Below are 26,438 nucleotides of genomic sequence, written 5' to 3'. Positions count from 1 at the left end.
GTGGGCTGGGTGATGTTACTTAGTGGGTTGTGACATCAGAGACATGACTATGACATCAGAGGTTGAATGTGCATCATTACAGAAAGGATTCTGACATCACAGAGCAGGTTGTGACATGACAGAGCCACCACAGGGTGGATTGTGATATCACTGGTTGGTTGTGAGACATCACAGAACAGGCTGTCAAGTCACATGGTGGTGATATGAAATCCTAGACTGGGCAGTGCCATCGTCAAATAGCCATGTGACATCTCAGGACAGGTTGTATGACATCACAGTGCTGACTGTGACATCACAGAGTGAACTATGACATCATATGTTGCTTTGTGACATCACTGGAGAAAATGTGACATCACAAGGTTTTTTTCTGTCATCTGAGGGGGGCTGTGACATCACAAAACAGGCTGTGACATCACAGAATGGTGGTGTGACATCCCAGAGCAGATTGTGTGCCATCAGCGAGTGGGATGTGACATCACAGGTGGCTGTGTGACATCACAGGGTGTACTGTGAGATCACTGGGGAGGTCACTCCGCACCGACCCCCCCTCACAGTTCCCCCCAGAGAAGTCCAACGCTGCCCTTGCAGCAGCCTGTCTGCACAGAAACACTTCCAGGGCTCTCTGCATTTCCCTTCCCTCACTCTTGCCTCACTCACACACCTCCCAACAACCCACTTGGTGCTTTCAGCTGCAAGGAGTTCAAAGCTTGTCTGTCCTTCAGCAGCTGCTCTAATTCTGCCTTCAGCCAACTCTGGGGTTGTGTTCATTGTAGAACTCCCTGTGTGTCTGAAACATTCCTTGTGTGGCTCTGCCTTGGGGAAGGGGAACCTCCTTGGTGGCACCTTGGGCTTGGCACACACTTGAGGAGGGTGTCTGTTTTCCATGGGGAAACTCAGCAGTTTTAGATTGCTAAAATCAAAGAAGGAAAACCCCTCTTTGCCTGAGTGCAGCCAGTTCTGTGAGCAAAGCAGGTCCCAGGGGAGTGAGGAGAGACAGGATGGGGCTGGGGAATGTGGAGCAAGGTTGTCCCCACTGGGTCAGACCTCAAGGCACAGCTTCTCTGACCTGGCCAGACCTCCTTAGGAGAGACCCTGGATCAATATCCATCACTGAATGCTGCAATCACCTCTGCTCTAAAGAGAACAGGAATAAAAGACACCCTTTAAAATAGGAATACATATTTCTTAGAAGATCTTTGAACTATTTCTCCATAACTATTGTAGGAAACTTTCCTAAGAACTGCACCAGACCAGAGGGAAATCAAGGCACAGCCATGGTTTGTTAGGATTTGCTTGATCCTAATGAGCCCCGTGGTGCATTTGGAGCTGAGCCCTTGAACCTCAGGGCCTGAGAGGAGATTGCACAAACCTTTCCAGGAGTCCAAGTCAGAGGAAAGACCCAAAGTGTCTCCAAGCATTAATGGGTGCCACTGAGGTCCATCCCAAACACAGGCTCCTCATGGACTCCTTGGAGGAGAGAACTGGAGGCCAGGATTGCACAAAAACCTCCTAGAGACTCAGTGTGGGAAGGAGAATCCAAAGTAGCTGAAAAAGCCCTGAGTATCTCAAAGTATTGATGAGCCCCACTGAGTGTCAATGCAAAGCTCCCAAGGGACTCGTTAAAGCAGATAATTGGGGCCATGATTGCACAAACTTCTCAGAGACTCAGGGTGGGAAGGAAAAAGGAAAGTGCCTTAAGAACCTGAAGTACCTTGAAGCATTAATGAGCCCCACTGAGTGTTGTTACTGACAAAGCCTCTCAAGGGACTAATTACAGCAGATAATTGGAGGCCAGGATTGCACAAAGCTCTCAGAGACTCCAAGGCAAAAGCCAAAGTCCTTTGAAAAAGCTGCAGTCCCTGGGAGCATGAAGGAGCCCCCAGGGCCATTCCTGAGCAAGGCTCCCCAGGGACTCCTTCCAGCAGATCCCTGAGGCCACTGGCATGTGGGCTAGGGGGGATGCTGAGGGCAGGCCAAGGGGGTGACAGTGGCCAGCCTTGCTGGGGCTGTGCCAGGAGGCCCCAGGGCCTCAGGACAAGGTGTCTCCTCACAGCCCTTGCTGGCACAGCATTGGCTGCTGTGGCCCAGGGCACCAAGCCTTGGCTTCTCTTTGTCCCCAGCTGTCACCAGTGCCTCCAGTTCTCTGCTCTGCCTGCAGCCTGGGGACACTTTCTCAGTCATGTCTGTCACTGGGACCCATTAAAAGTGAAAGAAACTTTGGAGTTGGATTCTGACTTGGAGTTCTTGAGAGCTTTCTTCCCCTCCCTGTCAGGGACTGATGTTCAGGGCCTCAGCACAAAGCCCCAAGAGGCTCATTAAAGTCCTGCTGCTGTGTCTGTGCTGCTGAGCTGGGCCAGGCTCCTGGCACAGAGGCAGCTCCTGGAAACCAAGAAGAGCTTCAAAAGCACATTTCTCTTGCTGAGCAGCTCTTCTGCCAGCCCAGCAGGGCTGGGGCACTGCCTGCAGCCACCCTGGGCACAGCCCAGAGGCACAGAGAGCTTCAATCAGTCAGGGCTGGGAAGGTGCTGAGAAGTGCCTGGGGCAGAATCCCTGCCAGCCCTTGGCACAGGAAGCCTCTGGCTGCAGGACAATGCAGCTGCAGCTCCTGGAGGCATCTCCTGAAGCTGGAACATGCCAGTGCCTACAGACTCTGTGAGTACATTCTCTGCCTGTCCCTTGTGCAGAGCAGCCAGGGGTGCCCAGGGCTGTCCTGCAGAGCAGGGTCCTGCAGCCCAGGGCGCTGTGCTGGGGCAGGGACTCTGCTGCCTGCCAGGGACAGCTCTCAGCCGGCCCGGGGAGCTGCTCCCAGCGCTGGGGAGAAGCTGTGGGGGGAAGGAGCCACCCTGAGCAGGGCAGGGGCTGCTGCTGAGAGGGGCTGTGTGGGGCAGGGCTGCTCCCAGCTCCAGTCCAGCCTGGGCACAGCTCCAGAGGACACTTCCCAAAAGAAGGTGAGCCTGGGATTGATGTAAAGATCAGGAGCTTTCCTGAGACTGTTTTCAATTTCTTTCTTTAAACAGAGTGGGAAAGCTGGGATGATAACAAAAAGATTTTTGGTTTTTATACATTTTTAATATATTTTTAGATCTGTAAACTATTATTATATAGTTATAAAATTATAATGCTTAATTAATCTATTAAACTACTATTATATACTTATATAATTATTACCCTTAATTAACTCTAGTATGTTTCCTAACCTTACTCTTAGATTTTAGAACAATAATCTGATTTTCTAAATAGATTTCTGAAATACTGTATAGTCTTATCATCAGGGAGAGGAACTACAAGAAGAGCATTTTGTTTTGTAACCAGAATGTGAGCAGTCATAACAAAAAGTGGGGCAAAGAAACCCTTGGACCTACTCCAATGGATCGTCTCAGGGGTGTGTAACTGGGGCATCTCAACCTCCTATTGAATGTTTCTTTTAAATATCCTAATTAATCAACCTTAAGAAATTGTTGAAATAAGGGGGCCGGGTGTGTCCCATCCCCAATGGGACACCTGGAAGCTTCCAATAAAGCTGTTTTTCTTTTAGCGTTCTAACACTGTTGCAAAAGGGTTTTTTTCTCTTTTGATTATAGACAACAGAGGGGATGAGAGAAGCAGAAGAGGAATTGTAATCCCAGAATCACAGAACATTCTGAGTTGAAAGGGACACACCAGGATCAGCAAAGTAATGTTGGAACATTTACAGAGATGCCAGAATTGTAAGTTTGGGTGCTCAGTCTCTCTGCTGGGAGGCTCCTAAACAGCCTAAATGCACTGCTCTGATATTGCCATTGGTATCTGGGGCTCTCAGGGAGGCTCTGGCATCTGCAGCAGCTGAGTCAGGCCCTGCCCTTGGGATTGCTGCCAGGCAGGTGTGTCCATGGGAATGGGGTGTCCCAGCTTCCCTGTCACCTGTGGGGCTGTGGGCAAAGCAGTCCATGGCAAAGGGGAATGAGCTGAGCCCCTCCCTGAGATCCCATCATGGGCACACCTGGGCATCTCCTTGCTGTGTCCTTCCAAGCTCTGAGCTGCCCTCCTGGCTGCAAATCTGTGCCAGAGCCTCTCAGAGTTCCCTGAATGTCCCACGGGGAAGGGCAGAGATGCCACAGCTGAGGAAATGCTGTTGGCTCTGCCAAGGGAGCCGTGAGTGTCCTTGGCAGAGGGGGGTGCTGAGACCTTGCCCAGAGACCTTTAGAGAGGGTGAGACATTCAGGGATCCCTCTGCTCTGGGCAGGGTCTGGTTTATGCCAGGGTGACACAGGAGTGTGACTGTGCTCTGATTCCAGCCAAAGGTGCAAACCCAGGGCAGTTGGGAACAAGCCCATCCAGCCCCTCACCTTCCCTAAGCCACAGGGAATCCTTTGCCTCTCACATCTCTCAGTGGGAAATTCTGAGTGCAGCAGAAATGCTGGGGATTTCTGACCTCAGAGAACCAGGAATGATCTCTGGGCAGTAAAACAATTCCTAAAACCAACTCCTGCTATACTTTAGAAGTGTGTGTGCAGATGGCAACAAGCCCTTCTGCATTAGGAGTGATTCTTCTGACAAATCCTGAATTTCCAGCCTTGTCCCTCTCCTGCATGGCCACAAACCCAGGGCAGCAAGGCAGGGATGGCTCCTGGAGAGTCCCCAGGCACAGGCCTGGCTGCTCCTGGCACACTCAGACAGCACAGCTGGAGCTCAGGCAGGGACCTGGGTGAAGTTTTCACAGAGCAGGAACAAAGGTGGGTGAGTCCCAGCCTCTCCTGATTTGTCACTGCTCTTTTTCTTCATGAACAGGTCTCCACGCTCAACCACAGCAAATGTCCAACAGCAGCTCCATCAGCCACTTCCTCCTGCTGGCATTGGCAGACACGCGGCAGCTGCAGCTCCTGCACTTCTGCCTCTTCCTGGGCATCTCCCTGGCTGCCCTCCTGGGCAACGGCCTCATCATCAGCGCCGTAGCCTGCAGCCACCACCTGCACAGCCCCATGTTCTTCTTCCTGCTCAACCTGGCCCTCACTGACCTGGGCTCCATCTGCACCACTGTGCCCAAAGCCATGCACAATTCCCTCTGGGACACCAGACACATCTCCTACACAGGATGCGCTGCACAAGTATTTTTTTTGGTTTTCTGTGCTGCAACAGAGTATTTCCTCCTGACCATCATGTGCTACGACCGCTACGTGTCCATCTGCAAACCCCTGCACTACGGGACCCTCCTGGGCAGCAGAGCTTGTGCCCACATGGCAGCAGCTGCCTGGGCCAGTGCCTTTCTCTATTCACTGCTGCACACAGCCAATACATTTTCCCTGCCCCTGTGCCATGGCAATGTCCTGGGCCAATTCTTCTGTGAAATCCCACAGATCCTCAAACTGTCCTGCTCACATTCAAACCTCAGGGAACTTGGGCTCATTGCAGTCAGTGCCTGTTTAGCACTTGGTTGTTTTGTGTTCATTGTTTTCTCCTATGTGCAGATCTTCAGGGCTGTGCTGAGGATCCCCTCTGAGCAGGGACAGCACAAAGCCTTTTCCACCTGCCTCCCTCACCTGGCTGTAGTCTTCCTGTTCTTCATCACTATCATGTTTGCTCACCTGAAGCCCCCCTCCATCTCCTCCCCATCCCTGGATCTGGCAGTGTCAATTCTGTACTCAGTGGTGCCTCCAGTCCTGAACCCCCTCATCTACAGCCTGAGGAACCAGGAGCTCAAGGCTGCAGTGTGGAGAATGATGACTGGATGGTTTCAGAAACATTTAACTGCTAACCAATTCCTGCAAATGACTTGTAATAAAAGTCATCTTTGATACTTCTTGGTGGTTTCATTTTGGAGGTTCTTTTTCTTTGTTTTACTATTTTAAATTGTCCAAAATAAAATGAAATTTTTTGTGCCATTTCTCATTTGGATTCTCCCCACTTTCCCTGTGGACACAATGTCAATGAGGGGCTCTTGATGGCTTTAAATGAACTAAAGGATCTCCCAGCAAAGTTTTCTGCAGAGATGCCCCTTTTGTTCCCCTCTCTGGAGCTGCAGCAGCAGTGTCTGTGTGCAGAGCTGGGGGCAGATCAGTGCTGGCACAGCATCTGTGCCCAGGAGCAGCAGCACTTGGTGTTGCCAGTGCTGCTCCCGTGCCACTGCCCCGCTGCCCTCCTGCCCTGGTGTTGCTGCAGGGCCTGAGTGCTCTCGGGGCCAGGCACAGCCCTGGGGGTGGCAGTGCCGGGGCTGCAGCAGGGACAGGCCATGGGCACTGCTGGGGCAGCGCTGACGCCTCAGGGCAGGGCCTGGGGGCTCCAGGCTCCTTGCCCAGGCTCTCTCAAGAACACGGCCAGGCCAAAGCTCAGCACAGAAAACCCCCGTGAGCAGCCCCAGGGTGGCCGTGGGCAGGCTGGGGGCAAACAGCATGGCTGGGGCTCTGCAAGGTCCCTGGGGGAGACGGGAAGGAGCAGCAGAGCAGGGGCTGATCCATCCCCACTGCGCTGGACACCCCAGGGCAGCGTCCCAGAGCGTCCTCATGGAGCTGCCAACAACATCCCTCCTGTGCAGCCCTGGCCTCTCCCCCAGCTCAGAGAGGTGCCGCATCCTTGCAGGCACATGTCATGAATAAAATCTCTCAAGAAATCCACCCAGTATAAAATACTGTGTTTAGTTAGGTACAGTTAATGTTCTTATCCCATTTGTAAACCTTGTATCCCTTGTTTACTCCAATGGTTATTAGTAATTACTTATTAATTAATTAATTAATTAGTAATTAATTACTTACCAGTTTCTGAAGTGTTTTAAAGGTTCTTATGAGACATTCCTGTACCCTTTTCCTTACTTCCCTGCTACCTTGTAAAACAGCTGCTCCTATGGGGGCTAAATCCAACTAACAAAAGCAACCCATTAGAAAGGTATGCCACAGAAGGAGGCAACTCCCATGGTCACTGTGCCACACTAGAACAAAGAAAGTCCCAGGAAGCTGTGTAACCGAGTAAAATGCAAACTAAGGCATGCAGGACACCAAAACAATGAGCTAACAGAGGAATAAAAGGACAAGAAAACATATTCGAGCAAGCTATGATGCAAGATCATCTCCCTGCATCACCTAAACCTGCTTAGAAACCATCTTCCTGCATCACCATGAGCTAAGAGGACTGGAAAGGACTGACAGCCCTAGACAGTGAACCAGGATGACAGGTCCCTGGCTACTCTCATGAGGATGGAAGCCCCAGCTCTGCAGTGTGTGCTGCAAAGCTGAATTGTGTCTCCTCCTTGGAGCTGACAGTGTGGGAATGGCCGTGGTGCAAACAACCCCTTGGGCCCCCCACCCCAAGAGCTCAATCCTAATAAAGGCATCAAACAGGAGTCTTGCCTCCTGGCCAATTTCTTTCAATTACCGTGTGCCACACGGCCGTGGCCGAGGGGGCCTGGACCCACCCGGAGCTCCTCCCGGAGCCCAGCGGACTCCAGCTCAGCGGGGGCCGGCAGCGGGGCACGGCTTAGGCTCAGCAAGGTGTGAGCAGCCGTGGTCCGGCCCAGCCTCAGCCGGGGTCCCGCAGCCTCCCGTCCCCACCCGGTCACTGCTGGGGCCAGCCCGGCCCCGCCAGGCCGAGCCTGTGCGATTCAGCCCTTCTGGGACACAGGGCCAGAAAGACTTCAGCCCTGAAGCAGCAGGCTTTGAGTTCAAGCCTTGGGAAGCACTTGCCAAAGGCTTGATGGCAATTCATACATTCATCAAGTCACCCCACTGAAAGTTATGTTTCTAGAATCTTCCCGTATCTCTCCCCTGATTGGTTGCAATTTGACACAGTATTTTGCATCTTTCTAACCCCAGTCTGTGTCTGGACCCATGCCCTCAGACTGCGCCCTCACACCTCCCCTAGATATTGTTGTGTCTGCCCCTAGGCCTGGTCTTTGCACTTTGCTCCTGTGCTGCGCAGGCTTTATGGGCCTCATCCCTACTTGATTTTCCTATTCCAGTTGGTTCTGGGGACTCCAGTGAACCCGCTCCTTTAATTTCCTCCTCGGTTGCCCGGGTGTCAGGGGACCCTGAAGCTTTAAGGATTGTTGTGGCCACTGTCAGCACAACTGCAAGGGCCGCAGTGCAGCGGGGCCCGGCCCGACCGGCAGCCGGGTACCTCCTCAAAGGTGGAAGCAAGAGAGAGATTTCCCTGGCTTGCCTGTCTGCAAAATGTCAATCTCACAGAGGTGGATGCAGCTTTTTAAATGCTTTAATAGGTAGTCAGTTCCCACAGCTAGCCAGCTCTTGGATTTTGCTTGGCACAGGGGCAGCTCTCGCTTAGCAGCTCCTCTCAGGAAAATCATTTCCATGGGGGGCTTCTTCCCTGCTCACCAAATAGCAATTCATGCAAAAGCAGCACAAACTGTTCTTCCTGTCCTCCTATCTTTGCCAGAGAGTGCCTTTCAAAGGGATAATAATTGGGAGGGAGGGGGTTTACATTTTCCATTGCAAAGGAGCCTCCTGCCTCCCTTAGCAGGCCCCTGTCTTTCAAAGGAAGACACACACGGTCTCCTTTTGCACCTTCACTTGGCCCCAGCCACTCCTGATCATTTGAAGGAGCGGCTCAGAAGAAGGGGCTGCAATCCCCCAAGGCCTGGGCTGCTCCAGGCCGCTCCTGGTGCCTTGGGCTGTTGAAGGGGTGCCGGGGTGGCCTTTGTGACACAGGCACGGGGTGCCGGGGTGGCCTTTGTGACACAGGCACGGGGTGCCGGGGTGCCCTTTGTGACACAGGCACGGGGTGCCGGGGTGCCCTTTGTGACACAGGCACGGTGTGTCAGGGCCCGTGGTGACGCGGGACCTTGCGGTGCCCAAAGTCCATTGTGACATGGCAGAGCCCCGCCCCGGCTGGGGGGTATATAAAGGGCTTGTGGGGCCTGGGTCAGTCCCAGGACAGTGGCTGTGTCCAGGTACCTGTGTGTGCCAGAGGACTGCAGGCACGGAGGAGGAGAAGGCGAAGCCCAAGTCCCAGCCCCCCAGGCCCTGGCTCGGCTCACAGAGAGCCCAGGCCTTGAGGGAGCAGCAGGAGGAGGCTGACAGGGCAAGCAGAGGGAGGAGAGGAGCCGTGGAGTCCTGCGCTGAGGAAGAGCCAGAGCTCTGCCCAGGAGAAATGAACAAGTTCCAGCAAGGGACTCCAGGGGAAGCCTGCACTGAGCCACAGCTGTCCCCAGGAGAAGCCCAGAGCTGCCAGGAGCTCTCTGAGTGGGATGAAGGCCTTGAGCAAGAGCTGGTCCAAGTATGGGGGAGCTACTGGCATTTCTGGGACTGGGATGAGGGCAGGGAGCAAGAGCCCTCCCCAGTTGTCTCCGAGTGGGACGAGTGCAGGGAGCAGGAGCCGTGGCAGGCGGACAGCGATCACTGTCAGGAATTCTCAGATTGGGAAGAATCTCCTGAGCAGCGGCTGTCCCCAGGAGAAGGCACGAGCCACCGGGCACTCTTGGACTGGGAAGCTTGCCGCAAGCAAGAGCTGTGCCAGGATGGCCAGGAGGTGACTGGAGGCAAAGCAAAGAGAAAATCCTCCAGGTCCAGCTGGGATGATGACAGTGATGGAGAGCTGGCTCAGGACAGCAGGGGATACTGCGACATCCTGTGCAGCCAGCTCAAGGCCTGGCAGCGGGAGGACGATGACTGGGATGAGGTGAGCGTCCTGGAGCTGCACGAGGAAGGAGAAGAGGCCAGGCAGCAGAGACTGGCAGATTTAGCCCAAGAGGGAATCCTGCTGCCTGTCCCTCGAGAAGCTTGGGTGGAGTGCCAGGAGCCCGAGCTGTGCCCGCAAGAGCAACTCTGTGCCGGGCCTGGCCCTCTGGCAGCCCAAGCCACGGTGGAAGATGTCTCTTCTCCTGGGCAGCCGCTTCCCCACAGGAAAGGCCGCTCGCTCTTGAGGCGGGTGCTGCGGGGGCTGTGGGGGCTGCAGGGGCTGTGGGGGCTGTTCCACTGCCCCTGCCTGGCGGCACAGCCACAGGATCAGCGCCCGCTGCCAGCAGTGCAGGGCTGCAGATGGCGGCTGCCCCGCGGCCTGCCCGGCGCCCCGAGGGAGCCGCACGGGCTGCCCCGGCCTGCGCTGGCCCTGCGGGCCGAGTCGGCCCCGGCCGCTCTGCGGAACCCCTGGGGCGGCTCCCCGAGGGCACACGGCAGCCCAAAGTGGCACCCAAAGGGGGACCCTCGCTGCCGGGGCTCAGCGCCGCATCCCGGCCCATCGTCCGGCCGGGAAGGCACCTGGAAAGTCATCGGCTCCCAGCGGCAGCCTGGCACCGCCAGCGGCACCCCTGCACCGGGTCCCCGAGGGCCACAGCCACACGGCTCTTGGCCCTTTGCAGGGACACTGGCTCCAGCTCCTCCCTGCTGGACTCCAAGGCCATTTCCTCTCCTCCGGAAAGGACTCCATGCTGATCCTGGGGCCCTTTGGCCATGAGGAATGGACACAGACAGGAGGTGTTGCTCCCAGGACACGACGGCGGCCTGCTGGACTGCAACACACACAATTCTAACAAAAGAAAAGAAACTTGTGTTTAGGAAGTAGTAGTAGGAAAGAAAAAAACCCAACACCCCCCCCCACTAAAACCTGCATAAGACCCTCCAGAAACCAAAAAATGATCAAGAATAAGAACAGGAATATTAGGAAGAAGAGGTAGAAGCTGAAGTAGATGAAGACGTAGTAGTACTTAAAACATGGAAAATTAAGAATAAGAATAAAATGTTGGAGTCTGGAATACAGAGTGTGTGCCCTTGTTTCTGATACTTAGTTATAAGATCCAGGTATAAGTTCCCCCAGGCAGGGCAGGTCCTTGGGTGCTGCCCCTGGCCCAGATAGTTTTCAGATGGGAAAAACTATCAGAAGTAAGGTTTTAGAAGACAAAATGTCTTCCCTGCTGACAGCACCGTAAGGAATAGCTGCAGGGCAGAGTTTTAAAAACAGAGGTTCTCTTGACCTCTCTACAGCCTTGCATGGTGCTCAGCATGATAGATCAGGGGAAAAAATATTATAGTGGGTCAGACACATCACATTGCAACAGAGATGCAACAGCACCCCTGATTTTTCCATGGTTCTGGATGACAAGAACTAGGATACTGCATTTAATATGACTACAAGAAGGGTTTGGAAAGACAGAGTTCAGAAAAGAGCAACAAAATAATTAAGGGACTAGAGGGATTTACCCATGAGGAAGATTAAAAGAACTAAATCAATATGTCTAGTTTGGCTAAGTGATAACTAAGGAGAGGCATTTCAACCATCTACAGATGTTTGACTGACACACACACACCCTAGGGAAGGAAAGGAATTACTTAGCAGGAAACAAGCAGGTATATCAGGGAGTAATGGAATGAAATTAAGAAAGAGAAAACTGCGGAATTTAAGGCAAATCCTCCTGACAATGGGTTCTAATAGTCTGTAGAAAACATACCAGCATATGTGCAACATATGGGAACAGTCTTGCATTGATAAGGAGGGAGACTTAAGTGACTTGATGGGCCTTTCTAATCTCAAATATTTATGATTCTATAATTAAGCATTATTAAATTTAATGATATGTGCCATTTTGTTTTCAGCAAGTTCTGACTGTTGCCTCAGGTCATAAGTGTGCAATTATTTCCTAACTAAAGGTCTTACTTTTTTACTCATGAATCCTTATGAAATTAACTAGACTGGTCTGCTATTTCTTTTTTTTCTTAAATTGAATTTATATTAATGCATTTTCTCTTATTTCCAACCAGCAGCTCTCTCCCTCAGCTAACAACTCACAATTCCCTCTTTATGCAAGGCAAGCCTGCACACTTACAGCTTCATGGCTCGGTGCCTGAACCTGCTCAGCCTCAGGTTGAATGCCTGCTGTGTTCAAGGGAGCTGCTGTTCCCAAGCCCAGATGAGCACAGGGGCTCTTCTTCCTCTGAGGATGAACTGCGTGCAACAAAGGGGGAAAAAAAAAAAAAAGTTAGATGATATTTTCAGCTAAGAGCTGTTTACAGAGCTTTGAAAGCAGATCACGGCCAGATGAAAAACTTCATGTCACCGCTCACCCCTGTGTCACAGCACCACTCAGCAAATGAAAACAGGTGTTTATGTGCTATTGCCCAAGCTCCTGGCCAGGATCACAGCTGGTGGGTAGCAAGTTTCCTCTATTTCTCTTTGGCAAACTCCTTGGTTTTGATGCACATGCTTGCTTGTGCCAAGATATATTCCAAAATATCCCCCCAAATGGGTACAAACCTAGGGAGTGATCAGGAGGTTGTGGTCTCATGTGAGCAGTCATTTTGGGGATCCAAATGGTTTGTTCTGCTCTGTCTCAGACAGTGTCTGCTGCCTGAGTGTGCTGCAGCTTTTGCTGATATTTTACCATTGCCTGTGTTACAAGCACAGCTCCTCAGGAAGGTTGATACAGCCTAATTCTTTATTACATAATCTCTTATTAGGTGAATTATTACCTAAATCTATCTTTTGTCCAGGAAAGAGTGCAAGGCCATCTGTGATGCCTGCTGCTTTTGTGATACTTTCTTTCGGTTTCCCCCAGTAGTGCAGCTGCAGACTGGGCACGCTGGATCATCAATATCTGACACTCACACTCCCTTCACTCTTGACTACTTGCTTCAAGCTCCTCTCTTATTATGTGTGCTGGACCCCAGCCTCAGCCAGGGCAGTAAATGGCAGCAGTTTCACATCAGGATGTGGTGACAGCAGTGCCTGCAAACACTCTGCTGTAGCACTGGCAGCGTGGGCTCCCTCCTGAAGGACGAGATGGATCTTCCCCAGCCCCGACAGACAGAGTCCCCTCTTTGCTACCTGCCCCTGATCCTGAGCCCAGAGATGCTGTCTGCCAGCACGTGTGAGAGCTGGTTCTCTGGGGAGATCAGAGGATGTGAGAGCCTGGCAATTTCATCCCAGAGAAGTAAATCCTCGGTGAAAGAGGCTGGCTGCTGGCATTACGATATGCTCAATGCTAATTACCAGAAATCTAGTTTCCAAATCTTTTTACTTTTAAGATACCACTGCAGCAATCAGGCTGAAGTGGGATAATTAAACGAAGCACTGTCTCCTCTCCCCTCCTCCCCCCATCACTCTGCAGCCCTGTCTGTCATTTCCCAGCACGGAATGGCTGAGATGTGGGAGGCTGATAGGAAAGCTCAGTATGTAAAATGCTGAGTGCATTTTACAGGAGGTGTGGCTTCAGCACAGCTTCCTCACTAGGAAAGAGCCACAAGGAGCCCTGGCTGCTCCTGTGGATGGTTTATCACTGAGCTGAGTCCAGTCAAAAGTCGGTGAAAAAGATGTAGGCAAAGAAAGAGAAGAAGGAATGAGAATATTTTCCCCTTTTCCCAAAGCAAGAACAGGCAAAATCTCGCTCTCCTTTTGAAACCCACAGGTTGTGAATCCAGTTTTGGCAGCTGTGATAAATGTCCTGAAGCATCCAAATACTTGGGGTATAAGGAAAGGATTGCTGCTTGTCAGAAGTTGTCTATCTTTTGAATATTCTGCCCAAAGCAGCAAAAAATTGAGTAACAACTTGGTACTGACAGCTCTTCCTTAAGATACAGCAACCTCAGCCATTGCCTTAGTCCACAGTCTTCTCTCTGTCTCCACGGCTTAATAAAACAACTTTAAATGTTGCAGTTTTGGTCTTAAACCAAGAAGAGGAATTGTTCTTTCACATTGTCGTGGTTTTAAAGCAGTAACTAAAAAATTACTAGAAAACTTCCTTATTTCTTGCTGTGAGATATGGATTGGAGCAAGAGCAAAACAGGCTTAAAACTTAAAAGGAAATAAAGGAAGTTTATTAACAAAACTACAAGAATAAGAAAACTAGAATTACTTCCAGAAAACCCTTTTATCCCCCACTACCCAACCATTCCCTTGTTCACATGACAACATAGAGACAAAAAACTTTGGAACTTTGGTGTTTAAAACAGTCCCAATTCCTGCTAGAGTCTTTTCATCAGTCTTTGTAGAGAAACAGAAGTTTTCTTCTGCTAATCTATGGAGTTTCTCACAAGAAAACTATTTCTGTTATAGCTTTCTATTTCTCTGATGCCAGCTGCCTGGAAATCTGTCATCAGTTCTCTCCTCCCATTTGACATTGCTCTGAGGTGTGTTATGGGTCAAATGAGTCTAGGGATGTCATTTTTAAGGATTCAAAGGCAAAAGTTCTCTTCATCTGTCTCTGTGAGCCTCCCTGGAAACAGAAATTTTTCTCTTTGCCTCTCAAGGCTCCAAATCTTCAACTATTACTTCTCCCCTCTGTTCCAGCACCTCACTGTATCACAATTACTCTACCTTTTGCTCAAAATCCACACTTTGAACCACTTTATTCCTTCCAATATACTCTGAATTAAACAAGCTCTTTTTCAGAACACTATTGTCCATCTCCATAGCTTTAATAGAAAAATATTTCAGCTTAATTATAGCATCTCTTTATTCTCTCTTCCCCATCTAAAACTTAACTCTTTTCGTCACTGTCTTTGAGGGTTTTATGATGTCTTCTTCATGTTATCTCTCTCTTTCTCCTCCTTCTCTCTCTCTGGGAAAAAGGAGTAATCTGTCATCCAGTCTCATCCAGGTAGTAAAAGAGTTAAAGTCTTGGAAAGCTGCAGATGTTCATGGTGTCAGGTTTCAGTTCAGCAGCAGAAACTGCAAACCAAGCCAGGCCGGCTCCGTTTCCCCCCTCCCCACCCTCTGTGGCCTTGTCCAGCCTGGAGTGGGGTGGGGAAACCGAGACAGAGCCCTGTTACCTCGTCAGAAGCCAGAAACCAAAGAGAACAAAAGAACCCTGGCTTTACATCTTAAGGTGGTGTTCACAAGTTGATCTCACTTCTCAGTGGTTAAAACCACCACCAATTCTCAGAAATGACCAATAATTGGTCAGAGGAAAAAATCTTATCAGCCTCTCGCAGCTTCAGCTTCCTCCCAGCTCCTGAAGCTATCTTAAAGGTAAAATCACCCCAGGACAACTGTGCATCTCAATACCCAGTTCCTGTAACTCTCCCCCTCTCTCGGAACCTTCGTTAACAATCCAACAGAAAAATTCTCCGGACCGTGCACCTCAGTACTCAGCTCTCATAAAATCTACTCAGACTTTTCCTCCCTTCTCGGAAACTTAGCTAAAAAACCAACAGAAAATATGAATATGCAACAAACTTCAGAAGAAAGAAAAAACTGAGACTGCACAGCCTCAAGCTGTAAAAATTGTATCAAAACTGATCTCTCCAAAAGACAGGCGGTGAACTTGGGGGAATCAGTGTGACAGAGGCTGGTTCAGAGTTCACCCAGCGCCGATCCTGAGCTCAAAGCTGACCGTGATTGTAGCTGTTTTCATCATTTGATTTTGCAAATTTTTCAATAAAATTGTTACTGATAAATTTGGCTGAATTTCATTTATTACAGTGTACATGCACCTCAGCTGGGCTACTGATTTCACCCCTACCTCAGGCTCACCACCCTTGGGGCTGCTTCCAGACAGCCCAGCTGCATCCCCTTCCCCCTTCAAACCTAGTTTAAAGCCCTCTCAGTGAGTTCTGCCACTTCATAAGATAAAATTCTTCTACCCTTAAGAGAGATGCAGCCCATCCAGTTCCAGCAGGCCGGGTGCCAGAAAAGTTGCCCCATGATCAGAGAACCCAGAATTCTGCCGATGACACCAACCCTTGAGCCACTTGTTGATAATGTGGGCTCCCCTATTCCTTTCACTTCTTTTCTGACACCAGAGGGACTGAGGAAAAGTCTACCTGTGCTCCTGCCCCATCAACCACTCAGCCACTGCCCTGAAGTCCCTTTGAATTGCCCTGGCACTCCTCTTTTCAATCTCATCTCTGCCAGCCTGGAGTAGCAGCAGTGGATAATAACCAGAGGGCTGGATCAGCCCAGGAAGTCTCTCAGTGATGCCCCGTAGCCGAGTCCCAGGGAGGCAGCAGACCTCCCTGTGGGATGGCTCCAGTCAGCATGAGGGGCCCTCTGTTCCCCTCAGAAGGGAGTCACCCACTGCAACCACCTTTTTTTTTCTTTTTAATAAGCTTTGTAACAAAAAGGCAGGCACTGGTAGATGGTAAAATTCTGATTTATAAATATTTTTTCCCATTTTTTATTGTTTTTCCCCCTCTTCTTTTCACTCCAATAGCATCACAAGTATTGAGAATGAAAAAAGGCCACAGTCCATCATCATTTTCACCGTTTTACAGACGTTTCTAAGAATATTCAGGAATGAGGATGGGCAAAAACAGCACTGCAGGAGCAGGAGTTGACTTCCAGTCCCATCAGAAAGGAAAAGGGGGATCTTCCTGGAAAAAAATCCAATAATATTTTTAAAAAGCCCTAAAAAGTTCCCAAATAAAATAAAAAATTTGGGCCCTCCCAGGCCCTGGTAGCCTGCTGGGCTGGAATTTCTCCTATTCCACCTCCAAATTATTCTTTACCAGTGGATTTGTCTGGAATTTTGTCCTTACTTTTCCCTATTTTTCCTTCTTAAAAATTCTTTTTTCCCCCAGTTCCTTTCTGCTTGTTTCCACTATGTTTTCCTCATTTCCAGTGCTGTATGGGATTTTTTCAGATCTGGATTGTGTCCTGCCTCTCTCCCCACCTTCCGGACCCCTAAATCCCAAAAGAGAATAACCCAAAAAACCTCAGAAGACTGAATCAGTACACGTGGCATTGTACTGTCATTGGAGTGTTCCTAGAAAAACGGGCAGAAATTTGGGATGAACATTCCCTCTCCAGTAGATCCATCAATACCTGCAATGCAGAAGTGGAAAAAGCTGCTAAAATTGGGATTTTGCCTTTCCAGGAGGGTTTTTGAACCTGGCTTTATTCATGAACCTTTCAACGTGCACAACAGAGGACGGAACACGGCAGGGCCTTAGACACAACGTTGGTCCCTGACACACACAGGCTCCTTGTCCCACTACTGGCCTTCAGTAACACCTTGAACTCCACAATGCTGTGGAGCCGGGCCTTCAGCACAGGGACCTTTCCAGCCTGATCTGCGCTCCTTCCTCTGCGTCTCTGCACAAAACACGGCGCAGGAGAGAACGGCAGGAGGGGCCTGTGTGTCACAGCGCTCTGGATTTGTGACCCTTCAGCTCCACACAGATGCAGGTCAAGTGAAAAAGGAAAACTGTTTATTGATGGGATGCAAAGGGATGAGCTGAGGGGCAAAAAAGGGGATGGGGAGTGTCTGGGGGCTGGAAGGAGGGAGCTGTCAAAAGGGAGGGAGAGTGGAGGGAAAAAGAAGGGATGGGCAGTGTCTGAGGGCTGCAGGGAGGGAGCTATCAAAAGGGAGGGAAAGTGGAGGGAAAAAGAAGGGATGGGCAGTGTCTGAGGGCTGCAGGGAGGGAGCTACCAAAAGGGAGGGAAAGTGGAGGGAAAAAGAAGGGATGGGCAGTGTCTGAGGGCTGCAGGGACAGAGCTATCTACAGGCAGGGGGAGAGGGCTGAAGCCATGCGAGCTTCCCACAGGCTCAGCTGTGCAAGTCATCAGCTGTGCCTGGAGCTCCAGCTGGTCTCTTCTGGTCTCAGTGTAGTCTCATCTTCCACAGCATCTTAAATGAAGACTGGTTCTCCTAAGCCAGCAGACAAGCGTAGCTCTGCGGCTCTTTTAGAGAATATCTCTTGAAGATCTGTGTTTGTCTGAGAAGGGTTGTCATCTCTCCTCAGGACTTGAAGTGCTGGAAGAGAGGGGTACAGAGCCACGATCAGAGCCCGGATCTGTGGGAATCCTAGGAGAAAGTCCTACCAGGGCCATCCCAGCCTGCTCTTACTGTGGCCACAGGAGTTAAGGGGCCAACAGGACCACCTGCAAGGTTCTGGTCACGAATCTCTCCCAACTACATCACCACCCAAATCTCTCGCCCTGCATCCCTGAAATCTCTCTGTGATATTCCCACACCACCAAGGTGTCCACACAGAGAGAGAAGCCCTCTGAAGCCGTGGCACGGATTACAGCTCCCTGCCCGGGCATTTCAGATCCCCCAGTGCCAGCCCCTCACTGCCAGCCCTCACTCACCCTCAGTGAGGGCCTGCAGCTCTTTCTTCTGCCCCCTCAGGTGCTGCCCGGCCATCCCTGGGAACACAGAGCCTGTCAGGGCCCCAGCGGCACAGCTCCCTGCCAGCGGCGCTGCCAGCCCTGTGGCCACACGGCCTCCCGCCCCGGCAGGGCTCAGCCCGGGCCCTTGCCGCATCCTGACTCAGCCCAAGGGCACGGCTGCCAGAGGCCGGCAGCAGCAGCCCCGAGGGCAGCCGGGGCTCCAGGGCGCCGGGCCCGGGTGCCGCTGCCGGGGCAGCAGCCGGGGCCGGGGCCGAGCTGCGGCGGGGCGGGGAGGGAGCCCGGGCTCGTGGCTCACCGATGAACCTGATGGCCGCCTCTTGCAAGGGCTCCTGTGGGCAGTCCAGGTACGGCAGGGCCCGGCGCAGCTGCTCGGCCGCTCGGTTCCTGTCCTGTGCCAGCTGCAGAGAGCGGCAGGAGGGAAGGGTTGGTGCGGGCTCTGCCCCTCGGCCGGGCACTGCCTGCGGCCAGCCCCGGCCTCCCGTGCCCGCCCAGCCCTGAGGCCCGGCCAGCAGCCGCTGGCGCCGGGCTCTGGAGGGGGCAGAGGGCCGGCTGCTGCCCGGGGAGCCGCGGTGCCGCCCCTGCCCGCAGCCCCAGTGTGGGGCTCCATTGGCACCCGGCTCGGGGCCACAGGAGCCTGGAGAAGAAGCCGTGCGGCCCAGGGAAGGGAGCAGCGTGTGGGGCGCAGGCTGGTGCCCCTGGGTGCAGCACCGAGCAGGGGCCACAGCTGCCAGCCCCACACACTGAGCACCGGGACCAGGGGGCTTCTCAAAGTTGAGCTAATCCAGGCTGCCCTTACCAGACACTCAGCAAACTTTGATAGCTGCTCCTTCCTAATCAGCTGCTTCAGATTCCTCCTCTTGAGGAACTCGGCCACACGAAGCAGCGTTTCCCGAGAGGCCTGGAGAGCAGCAGAGATGCAGAGATGGCACTGCAGCCCCAGGGCACAGGACTCTTGTCTGGGTGACAGGGCCCTGAGGAAGCCGCAGCCTGGAAGGTTCCATTACAGGTGGAAGCCAATGCCCCTCCCAGGGATGCACCAGCATCACACAAAACCTGACCTTTGCCACATGCTGGTTCTCATCATGGCAGTGGATGAAGAGTGGAAGCAGGCTCTGGTTCAAAATCTTCTCCAGGGGCTTCTTTCCCTCATCCACTACCAAGTCCATTGCCTTGAAGAAGAGATCAAGGGAGAGCAACTGCACATGGCTGTGGTCCTGGAGGAAAAGAAGAGAAAAATACCTTAATATCTATTCCCCCAGGCTCACCTGGGCAAAGACACAGAAATCTGTAAGATACAAAGTTTCTGGGCAGCAGCCAATGCCTGTGTCTGGGGGCACAGAGCCTTACATGGTCAAAGAGCAGCAGGAGTGCCTGAGCCAGCTTTGGGGCAGTGGTGCTGCATATCATGACGTCTTTATTCTTGAGAATACTGATGAACACACGGAGGGCCATGCCAACTACATCTCCATCTGCATCACCCAGCAGCTCCTGAAGGCTTCGAGACAGGCTGCACATTCTTATGGCCTGTGTGGAACACAAGGCTGTGCTGGGAAGCCCTGAACGGCTGCAGTGCCAAGACCGCCCTGGCACTGCAACCCCACCCTGCTGCTGCCAGGCCCAGAGGCCAAAGGGCTGTCCCAAAGCACTCAGGCAGGTGAGCCAGGAGAGCTGGGAGCAGCTGCCTCAGCTCCTGAAGCCCAGCCAGCCCAAGGAGCTGCTTTCCCCAGCACAGCTTCAGCTGCTGCCCCATTCTCACCATCGAGGGTTCCTTGCTGAGCACCACGAGGCCTCTGAGCGCCAGGCGACGCCTCTGTCTGCACTCACTCTGCAGGTGCCTTGATGTGATCTCAAGGACACTGTCACCGTGTTTAGTCAAGTCCAAGCACTCGAGGACCTGAAAGGCACAGGGCAGTGACAGGGGAGCCGGCTGGCAGGAGCCTGGAACTGGGCAGGGCTGGGCCCAGGCAGCAGCACAGGGCGCGGGCACCGTCCCAGGCAGCTGTGGCTATGCAAGGGGACAGGGCTGGCAGGCAGCTCAGCGAGGTAGTGCTGGCCATTGGGCTCACCTCCACAAGGAATGCCAGGAAGGACAGATCACAGCATGGCTCCTCCCTTCTGAATGACTTGAGCAGGTCGAGTGCAATATGGGAACAGAAGGGGATCAAGCCACGGAGCATCTCCCTGTCGGGGGGAAAACAGCACCAAGACCCTGATGGTGGGGGGGCGGGGGGACAAACCTCTCCCAGGAAAGAATCACAGAGATCTGGCCTTTCCCCAGAATCCCTGGAGGGACCATGGGTGCTTTGGGAAGTGGCTCCTTTTGGGCACCCTCCTCTCAGCCTTTTGCAGTCTGCTTAGCCATCCCTCAGTGATGAGGCCCTCTGGCCAGGACCACAGGGACTGTGTGACACACCCCAGGCACAGGGCACAGATTTCAGAGGCAGTTGGGAGAAGTGAGGCTCACCTGGCCAGCAGACCCACGGCATAGTGCTGGGTGTCAGCACAGAGCAGCGTGTCCCAGCCACGCTTGCGTCCCATTTCCATGACCACACTCTCACACCGCAGTCGGCAGAGCAGAGATTTCATGGCCTGCACTGCAAACCTGTGTGCAGAGCAAAGCCCAGGTCACACTGAGTGCACTGGTGTCAGCCACAAGGGCGTGGGAAGGACAGGAGGACTGGCACCTGTTGGGGTTGCTGGGAAGGCGGTGTTGCTCCCGGCATGTTTTCCAGAAGCTGTCAACTTCCACTGGTGGCATCTGCTGAGTGGTGATGACAACATGGAACAGCAGAGCCACAAACAGACGGGCGGAATAAAGCATCATTGCCTCGCAGCACTGTGGCATCTGGACAATCACCCAGAGCACCAGAGTTGCCTGCAAAAGAAGCACACCAAGGCAGTGCTCAGTGCCGAGGTGTCCATGGGACAGGGCCTGAGGGGAGACACAGGGGGAGCAGCAGGCCTGGTGCCCCCTGAGCCTGCCCCTAGCCCAGGTTTCAGCCCAGCGCCTTAGGCAGGAAGAAGACAGAGAGCTCCTGGGGAAGCAAGCTCCAGGGGATCAAAGGCCATCTCCATAAACTCACACTCAAGGGAAAAACGTCCTTGTTGTCTCCATCAGAGGTGCAGGTGCTGCAAAGGGGCCAGTTCTCCATCACACAGAGCAGTGTTGGCAGCACTTTCTCTACTGTTGGTCCCGACGAGCCTATGGTTTGCCACATCATGGCAGCAGCTCTGTGGGATCAGAGCTCTGTGTCAGGGGTGTCTCAGTCACAGAGCCATGCCCTGTGTAGCTGTGGGGACCCAAGTGACAGAGCCCTGGTGCCCTGAAGGGCAGGGAGGGAGCATTGGCAGCAGCATCAGGACACAGAGGGGCCCGAGGCTCCTGGACCTCTCTGCCTGTTGGGCAGAGCCCATTGGACAGGCTGTGCAGGGCCATGGGCCCTAAAGGCTGGTGAGCCCTGAGCTCTCAAGGCACGTGGGCCCCATACCTGTCACACGATGGGGCACAGTGCAGGAGGGCCAGCACCACATCAGCAGGGTGTTCTTCAGCCAGCCTTATAATGTCAATTTGCTGCCTGACATCCACAGTGACATGGGACACCAGACTCTGGTGAATGTTCCTCACAGTAGCTGGCACCTGGAGGAGGCATGGGGAAGACATGGAGTGCTGTCCAAGGCAGCAACTTCCCCAGCTTCCCCCAAGAAGTGCTTCCCTTCCTGTCATGCTCTTCTGGCCTCAAAGGCTGAGGGGGCCCTGTGGATGTGGCGTGAGGGGGCACAGGATCGTGGGAGACTTCCAGTTCCAGTACCTGACTGGGTACCTGCTGCTCAGAAGAAGCAGCTCTCTTCTCAACAACGTCAGAAGAAACACGAGGGTCCTTGAAATAATCCCATATGAGCTCTTGGCTTATAGTGGGAGTGGGTGTCCTGTTGGCCTTTGTGATGCCCTCAGTCTCTCTGGTGTCATCATTTTGAATGCCCTCAGTCCCTGCCATGTCAGCCTTTGCCCTGTCAAACTCCACTGCAGCGTCAGACTCTTGTGAGTGCTCAGCTGAATCCGGGCTGACATCAGGCTCTGCCTGGAGCTTGGTCAGCCTGCAGTCAGGCTCAGCTGCGCCCTCAGTTGCTGCTGTGGTGTTCCTTCTACGCCGAATGCGCAGGAATTTGCGGAACCTCTGTGCAGAATGAACAAAGGACAGGGGAGAGAGGCATGTTCCATGGAGTGCTCCAAGCTCCACTGCTGGGCTGAGCAGTGCCAGCAGGCCCAGCCCAGGTGGGGATGGCTGCAGGTACCTGCGCTGCTCTTCGGAAGCGGCCACGGGCAGGCTCCTGCTCTTGTGTCTGGTCCATGGCTGCATCTGGCAAAGAGCAGCCAGAGCTGAGGGGCTGCAGGAGAGGCCGGAGGACACAGCCCAGCCCTGCACTCTCCAGGCAGGGACAGCCCTGGGATGGCTCAGGGGATGGAGCACAGCCACTGCCAGGGGTCAGCCCCAGCCCCTATTCTGTCTTGTCCTTTGGCATGTCCACATGGGACGGGACAGGACGGGACGGGACGGGACGGGATGGGATGGGATGGGATGGGATGGGATGGGACGGGACGGGACGGGACGGGATGGGATGGGATGGGATGGGATGGGATGGGGCAGGGCCCAGCTGACTGCAGCCATCAGCCCTGTGGCCCAGTTCTGCCACTCACCATCCTGCAGTGGCTGGAACTTCTTTGGCTCTTCCAGCTGTTGTGCTGGGGCAGGTCCAGGGTCTGTCTTTCTTTTCCCCCTGAACACTTTGAAGACGCTGAGGAATATGCCCGCCATTACACAATCTTGCCTTGAAGGCACCTTAAAGAGAGATGCCGTGGGAAATCTCTGAGTCAACAAGTCCTGCAGTTGTGCCTTGAAGGCACCTTCGAGAGAGAAGCCCCAGGAAGGCTACAGGACAGCAAGTCCTGCAGTCTGGTCTCGAGGGCTCCTGCCACAATGGCTGGAGACTCCTCGTAAATGACTGTGGTCACCAGGTCCCACAGTCTCACCTTGAGGACAGAGGCCAGAAGGATGGGAGATGCCTCAGAAAAGCTCCAGGTCACCAAGTACCGGAGTCTGGCCTTGAAGGCACCTGCAAAAGAAAAGTCTTGGGAAGGCCACGGGTCACCAAGTCCCGCAGTCTTGCCCCTCAGGCACCTGCAAAAGAAAAGCCTCGGGAAAGCCACGGGCCACCAAGGCCCGCAGTCTTGCCACGAGGTCACCTGTACAAGGAAAGACTTGGAAAAGCTCCGGGTCCGACACAAACGAGTGCGCTGTGCGGGGGCTCCTCACAGCACCGCTCTGCCGCGTCCTGTCCCGTCGCGTGCACTGGGCACTGTGGCATGGCCCTGTCACCGCCAGCTCCTATGTCACCACATGTCACAAAGGACCCTCTGACACCCTGTCCATTTCCATCCCATGGTGACCATGTGTCACAAAGGGCCCTTGCACACACTGCCACCTGCCCTTGGGCTGCCCCCATCCCCCCCAAAGTGGCCCAGGTTGGAAGGAATCCCTTGCCCAAAGTGTCTAAGACAGCCCAACAGGATCTTTAGGAACGCCTCAAACCATCAGCAAACGCTGCCCTGCTCTGCAGGCTCAGGGCAGCAGAAGGAGCCCCCAGGGCTGCCGACGCAGCCACAGCAGGAAGGGCACGGGGCCTTGCACAGAATCTGTACAGGGGCCTGGCAGCACTGAAATCAGCAGGTGTGGCAGTGTCCCCACCAAGACAGACCTGCCACCCCAGCCGAGCCCTGGCAGTGCTGGTGCCCTTCTCCTGCCCCAGAGCCCTGTGCCCCTGGGGGGTTTCTGTGCCAGAGGGCAGCCAAAGCCCACGTGCATTGGGGGGCTGGGCTCCTTCCTGCAGGGGCTGTTGGCAGGAGCTCCTGGAGCTACTGCTGGCCACTCTTGCTATCTGTCAGATGATGTTGCTCCTTCCTGGAATGATATTTTTCATGGGAGGGGTTTGCAGTAGCACAAAAACACCATCAGCTGCTGAGTTTCCTAGGATGGTTAGATTGTACAGAGGCACTGTCATGTTTCAGTGTGATTTTCTGTCCTTCTGGGAGAAACATTAGCCCAGTCTCTGATGTTCAAGGCCCCAGCTGCTGCGTGCCTGTCTGTGTTGCAGCTGATGCAAGGCAAACATTTCCTCCAGACACAGAGTCCTGCCTGAATAGTCACAGAGCTACATCTATTTTTAATTTTAAGTTTTTAAAATTTTTCCAGAGCCTGCTGACTGTTTTCAAGGTTTCCTCCCAATTTTCTCCCTAGTGCACATTCTCCAGAAATTGTGCTTTTACATCCTTTTGCATTTATTAAACTTACCTGCAATGACCAGTCAATCAAAACTCTGGGAAAACTTGATCTTCAGGTTGAACCCGGGCAAAATATTTATCTCCCACATCTGAAGCCATGAACTGCCAAGTACTGTCCCCACTGTCGTACTCTGTCCCCTGTAGGTGTCCTGATGCCATTTCAAAGGGGTTTCCAATGAAAATAAGTTTTAATATTTTTGTAGTTTCCTCATTGGCATTAAAATTCTTGACTAGAAAAATCACATATCAAAATTCCTAGGATTCTTCCATACCAAAGCTGTCAATTTCACCCTGGATTTTAGAGTCTCTGAACAGTCACACAAGGTTTTAGTATTAGACATTACAGAAGAAGTCCCTGGTGTTGGGCTATACCATGACATCAGCATATAGTCCTGATGATTACTTTAGGCAGGAGCAGCAAATGCAAGAATGAGCCAAACAAGCTATTCCTGTGTTCTCATGTCCGGCACAGCAGTAACTGGGAGTTCAAGAATGGATTCAGGAAGCAATGGGTGCACAGGGATCCACAAAGACTTTGGGATGCAGAAATGGACCAGCCTGGTGCCTGTGCCTGGGCTGCACCGGGCTGAGTCCAACTGGATGATCTAACAATGGCTGAATGGACACACCATGGGCCACTGGAGACTCCTACTCCTAGTTCTGTGAGCTACAGTATTCATTTGTGATTCACCAGATGATTTTTTAATCCTTGCTTGAAATCCAGGAGAAGAAAAGGTCAACATGGAGAAGTGTTCTTCCAATTCTGGTGACAGTTGTGTCTGCACACCACCTGTGCCCATGGCAGGGTGGTTGGAACTGGATGATGTTTATGATACTTTGCAACACAAAGTGCTCCGGGATTCTTTGGTTCCCCAAGCGGAGACCAAAACAGAGCCGTGTAAATCCCTGCTTTTTTTCAGTGCCTGCTGCTTCTTCCTTTGTTCCAAGCAAGTCCAGGATTTTATTTCATGTGTCTTTAAGGTGCCTGGACAGAAGAGAGGGAGGGCAGCTGCAGCGCAGGGCTTGAGTCCCATCAGAGTCTCTCTCTCTCACAATGGTGCCAATGCCGCTGCCTTGGGACACCTGAGTGTGTAAGGTGAGCCCACCCTCAGGCACGGCCATCCAAGTCAGTCAGGGGCACAAGCTGCAGCTGAAGCTGCCAAGCATTGCTGTGAGGCTGCAAGTGAAGAGAAAGCTATTGTGGCCAATTCTGCTGAAGCCTTTTGCCAAACCAAAGGCAGCTGTGCCCACAGCCTCCCCCTGTTTGGCACCCGGCTGCTGCGGACGCCTCAGTGCGCAGGTGCCGACGTTGGGGCTGCTGCTGTTCCTGTGCACACTCTGCTGCTGTTCCTGTGCACACTCTGCTGCTGTTCCTGGGCACACTCTGCTGCTGTTCCTGTGGGCTCCAGAGCCGCTTGGGCAGCAGCCACTGGGCAGCCCTGCCGGAGGGGACATCGCCACCCTCCCCATGGTGGCAGCAGCTCTGCGGGCCCCGAGCTCTGTGTCAGGGGACCCTCGGTCACAGCACCATGGCCTGGGCAGCCGTGAGGGCCGGGGCTGGCTCTGCCCACTGCCCCTTATCGCAGGCACCCAGTGGCCGTGGCCTGGCAGCACCCCCTGCCCTCCATGTCCCCAGCCAGCCCAGCCTGGGCACCTCGGGCTGTCCCCACCCTCCTGGAGAGGTGTTGTCCCAGCTTCGAGGGCTTCTGCTGCAGGCCTGGGAGACATTTTGGGGAAGCACCAGAGCAGCCGGGTGTCAGGAAAAAGGCGGCTGCCCAGAGGCTGCTTATGGCCTCTGATACCTCATTCTTCAGGGCTTCCCACCACCCCGGCCCCTCAGGGGCCTCCTGTCCCCTTGGAACCTTTTGCCACCCACTCCCTCACACATCCCCCTTGTGCTTTCCCACTGCCTTGTCCCATCAGGGCCTCCACAGCCCCTCATCCCTTCATGGCCTCCCAGTGCCCCGTCCCCTCAGGGTCTCCCCCAGCCTGGCCCAGCAGCAGCGCCACAGCCCCACAGGAGCTCCAGAGGAGCAGGATCAAGAGGCACCTGGGAGCCCTCAGCAACCCAGCCAGCACCACACGGGCACAAGGACACAGATGGCGCTGCCTGGCT

General features: G+C 53.3%; 4 protein-coding genes across 8 annotated transcripts in view; 2 read left to right on the top strand and 2 right to left on the bottom strand.

Annotated features, from left to right (window-relative positions):
- Positions 1-26,438, bottom strand: part of LOC111922621 (uncharacterized) — an 813,543-nt gene that overhangs the window by 244,356 nt on the left and 542,749 nt on the right. The gene's annotated exons all lie outside the window — the stretch shown is intronic.
- The window catches only part of LOC111945726 (uncharacterized), a 555,958-nt gene that overhangs the window by 402,998 nt on the left and 126,522 nt on the right, over positions 1-26,438 (top strand). The gene's annotated exons all lie outside the window — the stretch shown is intronic.
- On the top strand, positions 3,582-5,771 carry LOC111945863 (olfactory receptor 14J1-like). The gene is made up of 2 exons (XM_086874740.1): positions 3,582-3,707; positions 4,768-5,771. The coding sequence occupies exons 1-2, from the start codon at positions 3,677-3,679 to the stop codon at positions 5,769-5,771; spliced, it is 1,035 nt and encodes a 344-aa protein (XP_086730866.1). The 5' UTR covers positions 3,582-3,676.
- Positions 17,041-23,345, bottom strand: LOC147645311 (maestro heat-like repeat-containing protein family member 7). Of its 5 annotated transcripts, none has more exons than XR_015282406.1 (17): positions 23,015-23,345; positions 22,682-22,823; positions 22,279-22,343; positions 21,795-22,160; positions 21,474-21,622; positions 21,069-21,216; positions 20,670-20,860; positions 20,450-20,587; positions 20,052-20,166; positions 19,742-19,879; positions 19,333-19,509; positions 19,044-19,199; positions 18,782-18,883; positions 18,281-18,383; positions 17,944-18,000; positions 17,335-17,605; positions 17,041-17,193 (listed from the first exon to the last, which is right to left on the bottom strand). XR_015282406.1 is itself a non-coding variant. In XM_086874790.1 (16 exons), the coding sequence occupies exons 2-16, from the start codon at positions 22,797-22,799 to the stop codon at positions 17,481-17,483; spliced, it is 2,148 nt and encodes a 715-aa protein (XP_086730916.1). In that variant the 5' UTR covers positions 22,800-22,823; positions 23,015-23,344; the 3' UTR covers positions 17,041-17,480. The 5 variants fall into 5 exon arrangements, 2 of the variants coding, with proteins under 2 accessions (XP_086730916.1, XP_086730917.1); XR_015282404.1 differs by having other exon boundaries at positions 17,041-17,137; positions 17,282-17,605; positions 23,015-23,344; XR_015282405.1 differs by having other exon boundaries at positions 17,041-17,277; positions 17,344-17,605; positions 23,015-23,344.

This window comes from Cyanistes caeruleus, unplaced genomic scaffold, assembly GCF_971803275.1.
Source record: "Cyanistes caeruleus unplaced genomic scaffold, bCyaCae1.hap1.1 HAP1_SUPER_30, whole genome shotgun sequence".
NCBI classification, from domain to species: domain Eukaryota; kingdom Metazoa; phylum Chordata; class Aves; order Passeriformes; family Paridae; genus Cyanistes; species Cyanistes caeruleus.
The sequence above is the reverse complement of the archived record's forward strand: the minus strand, read 5'-3'. Positions and strand labels throughout refer to the sequence as shown.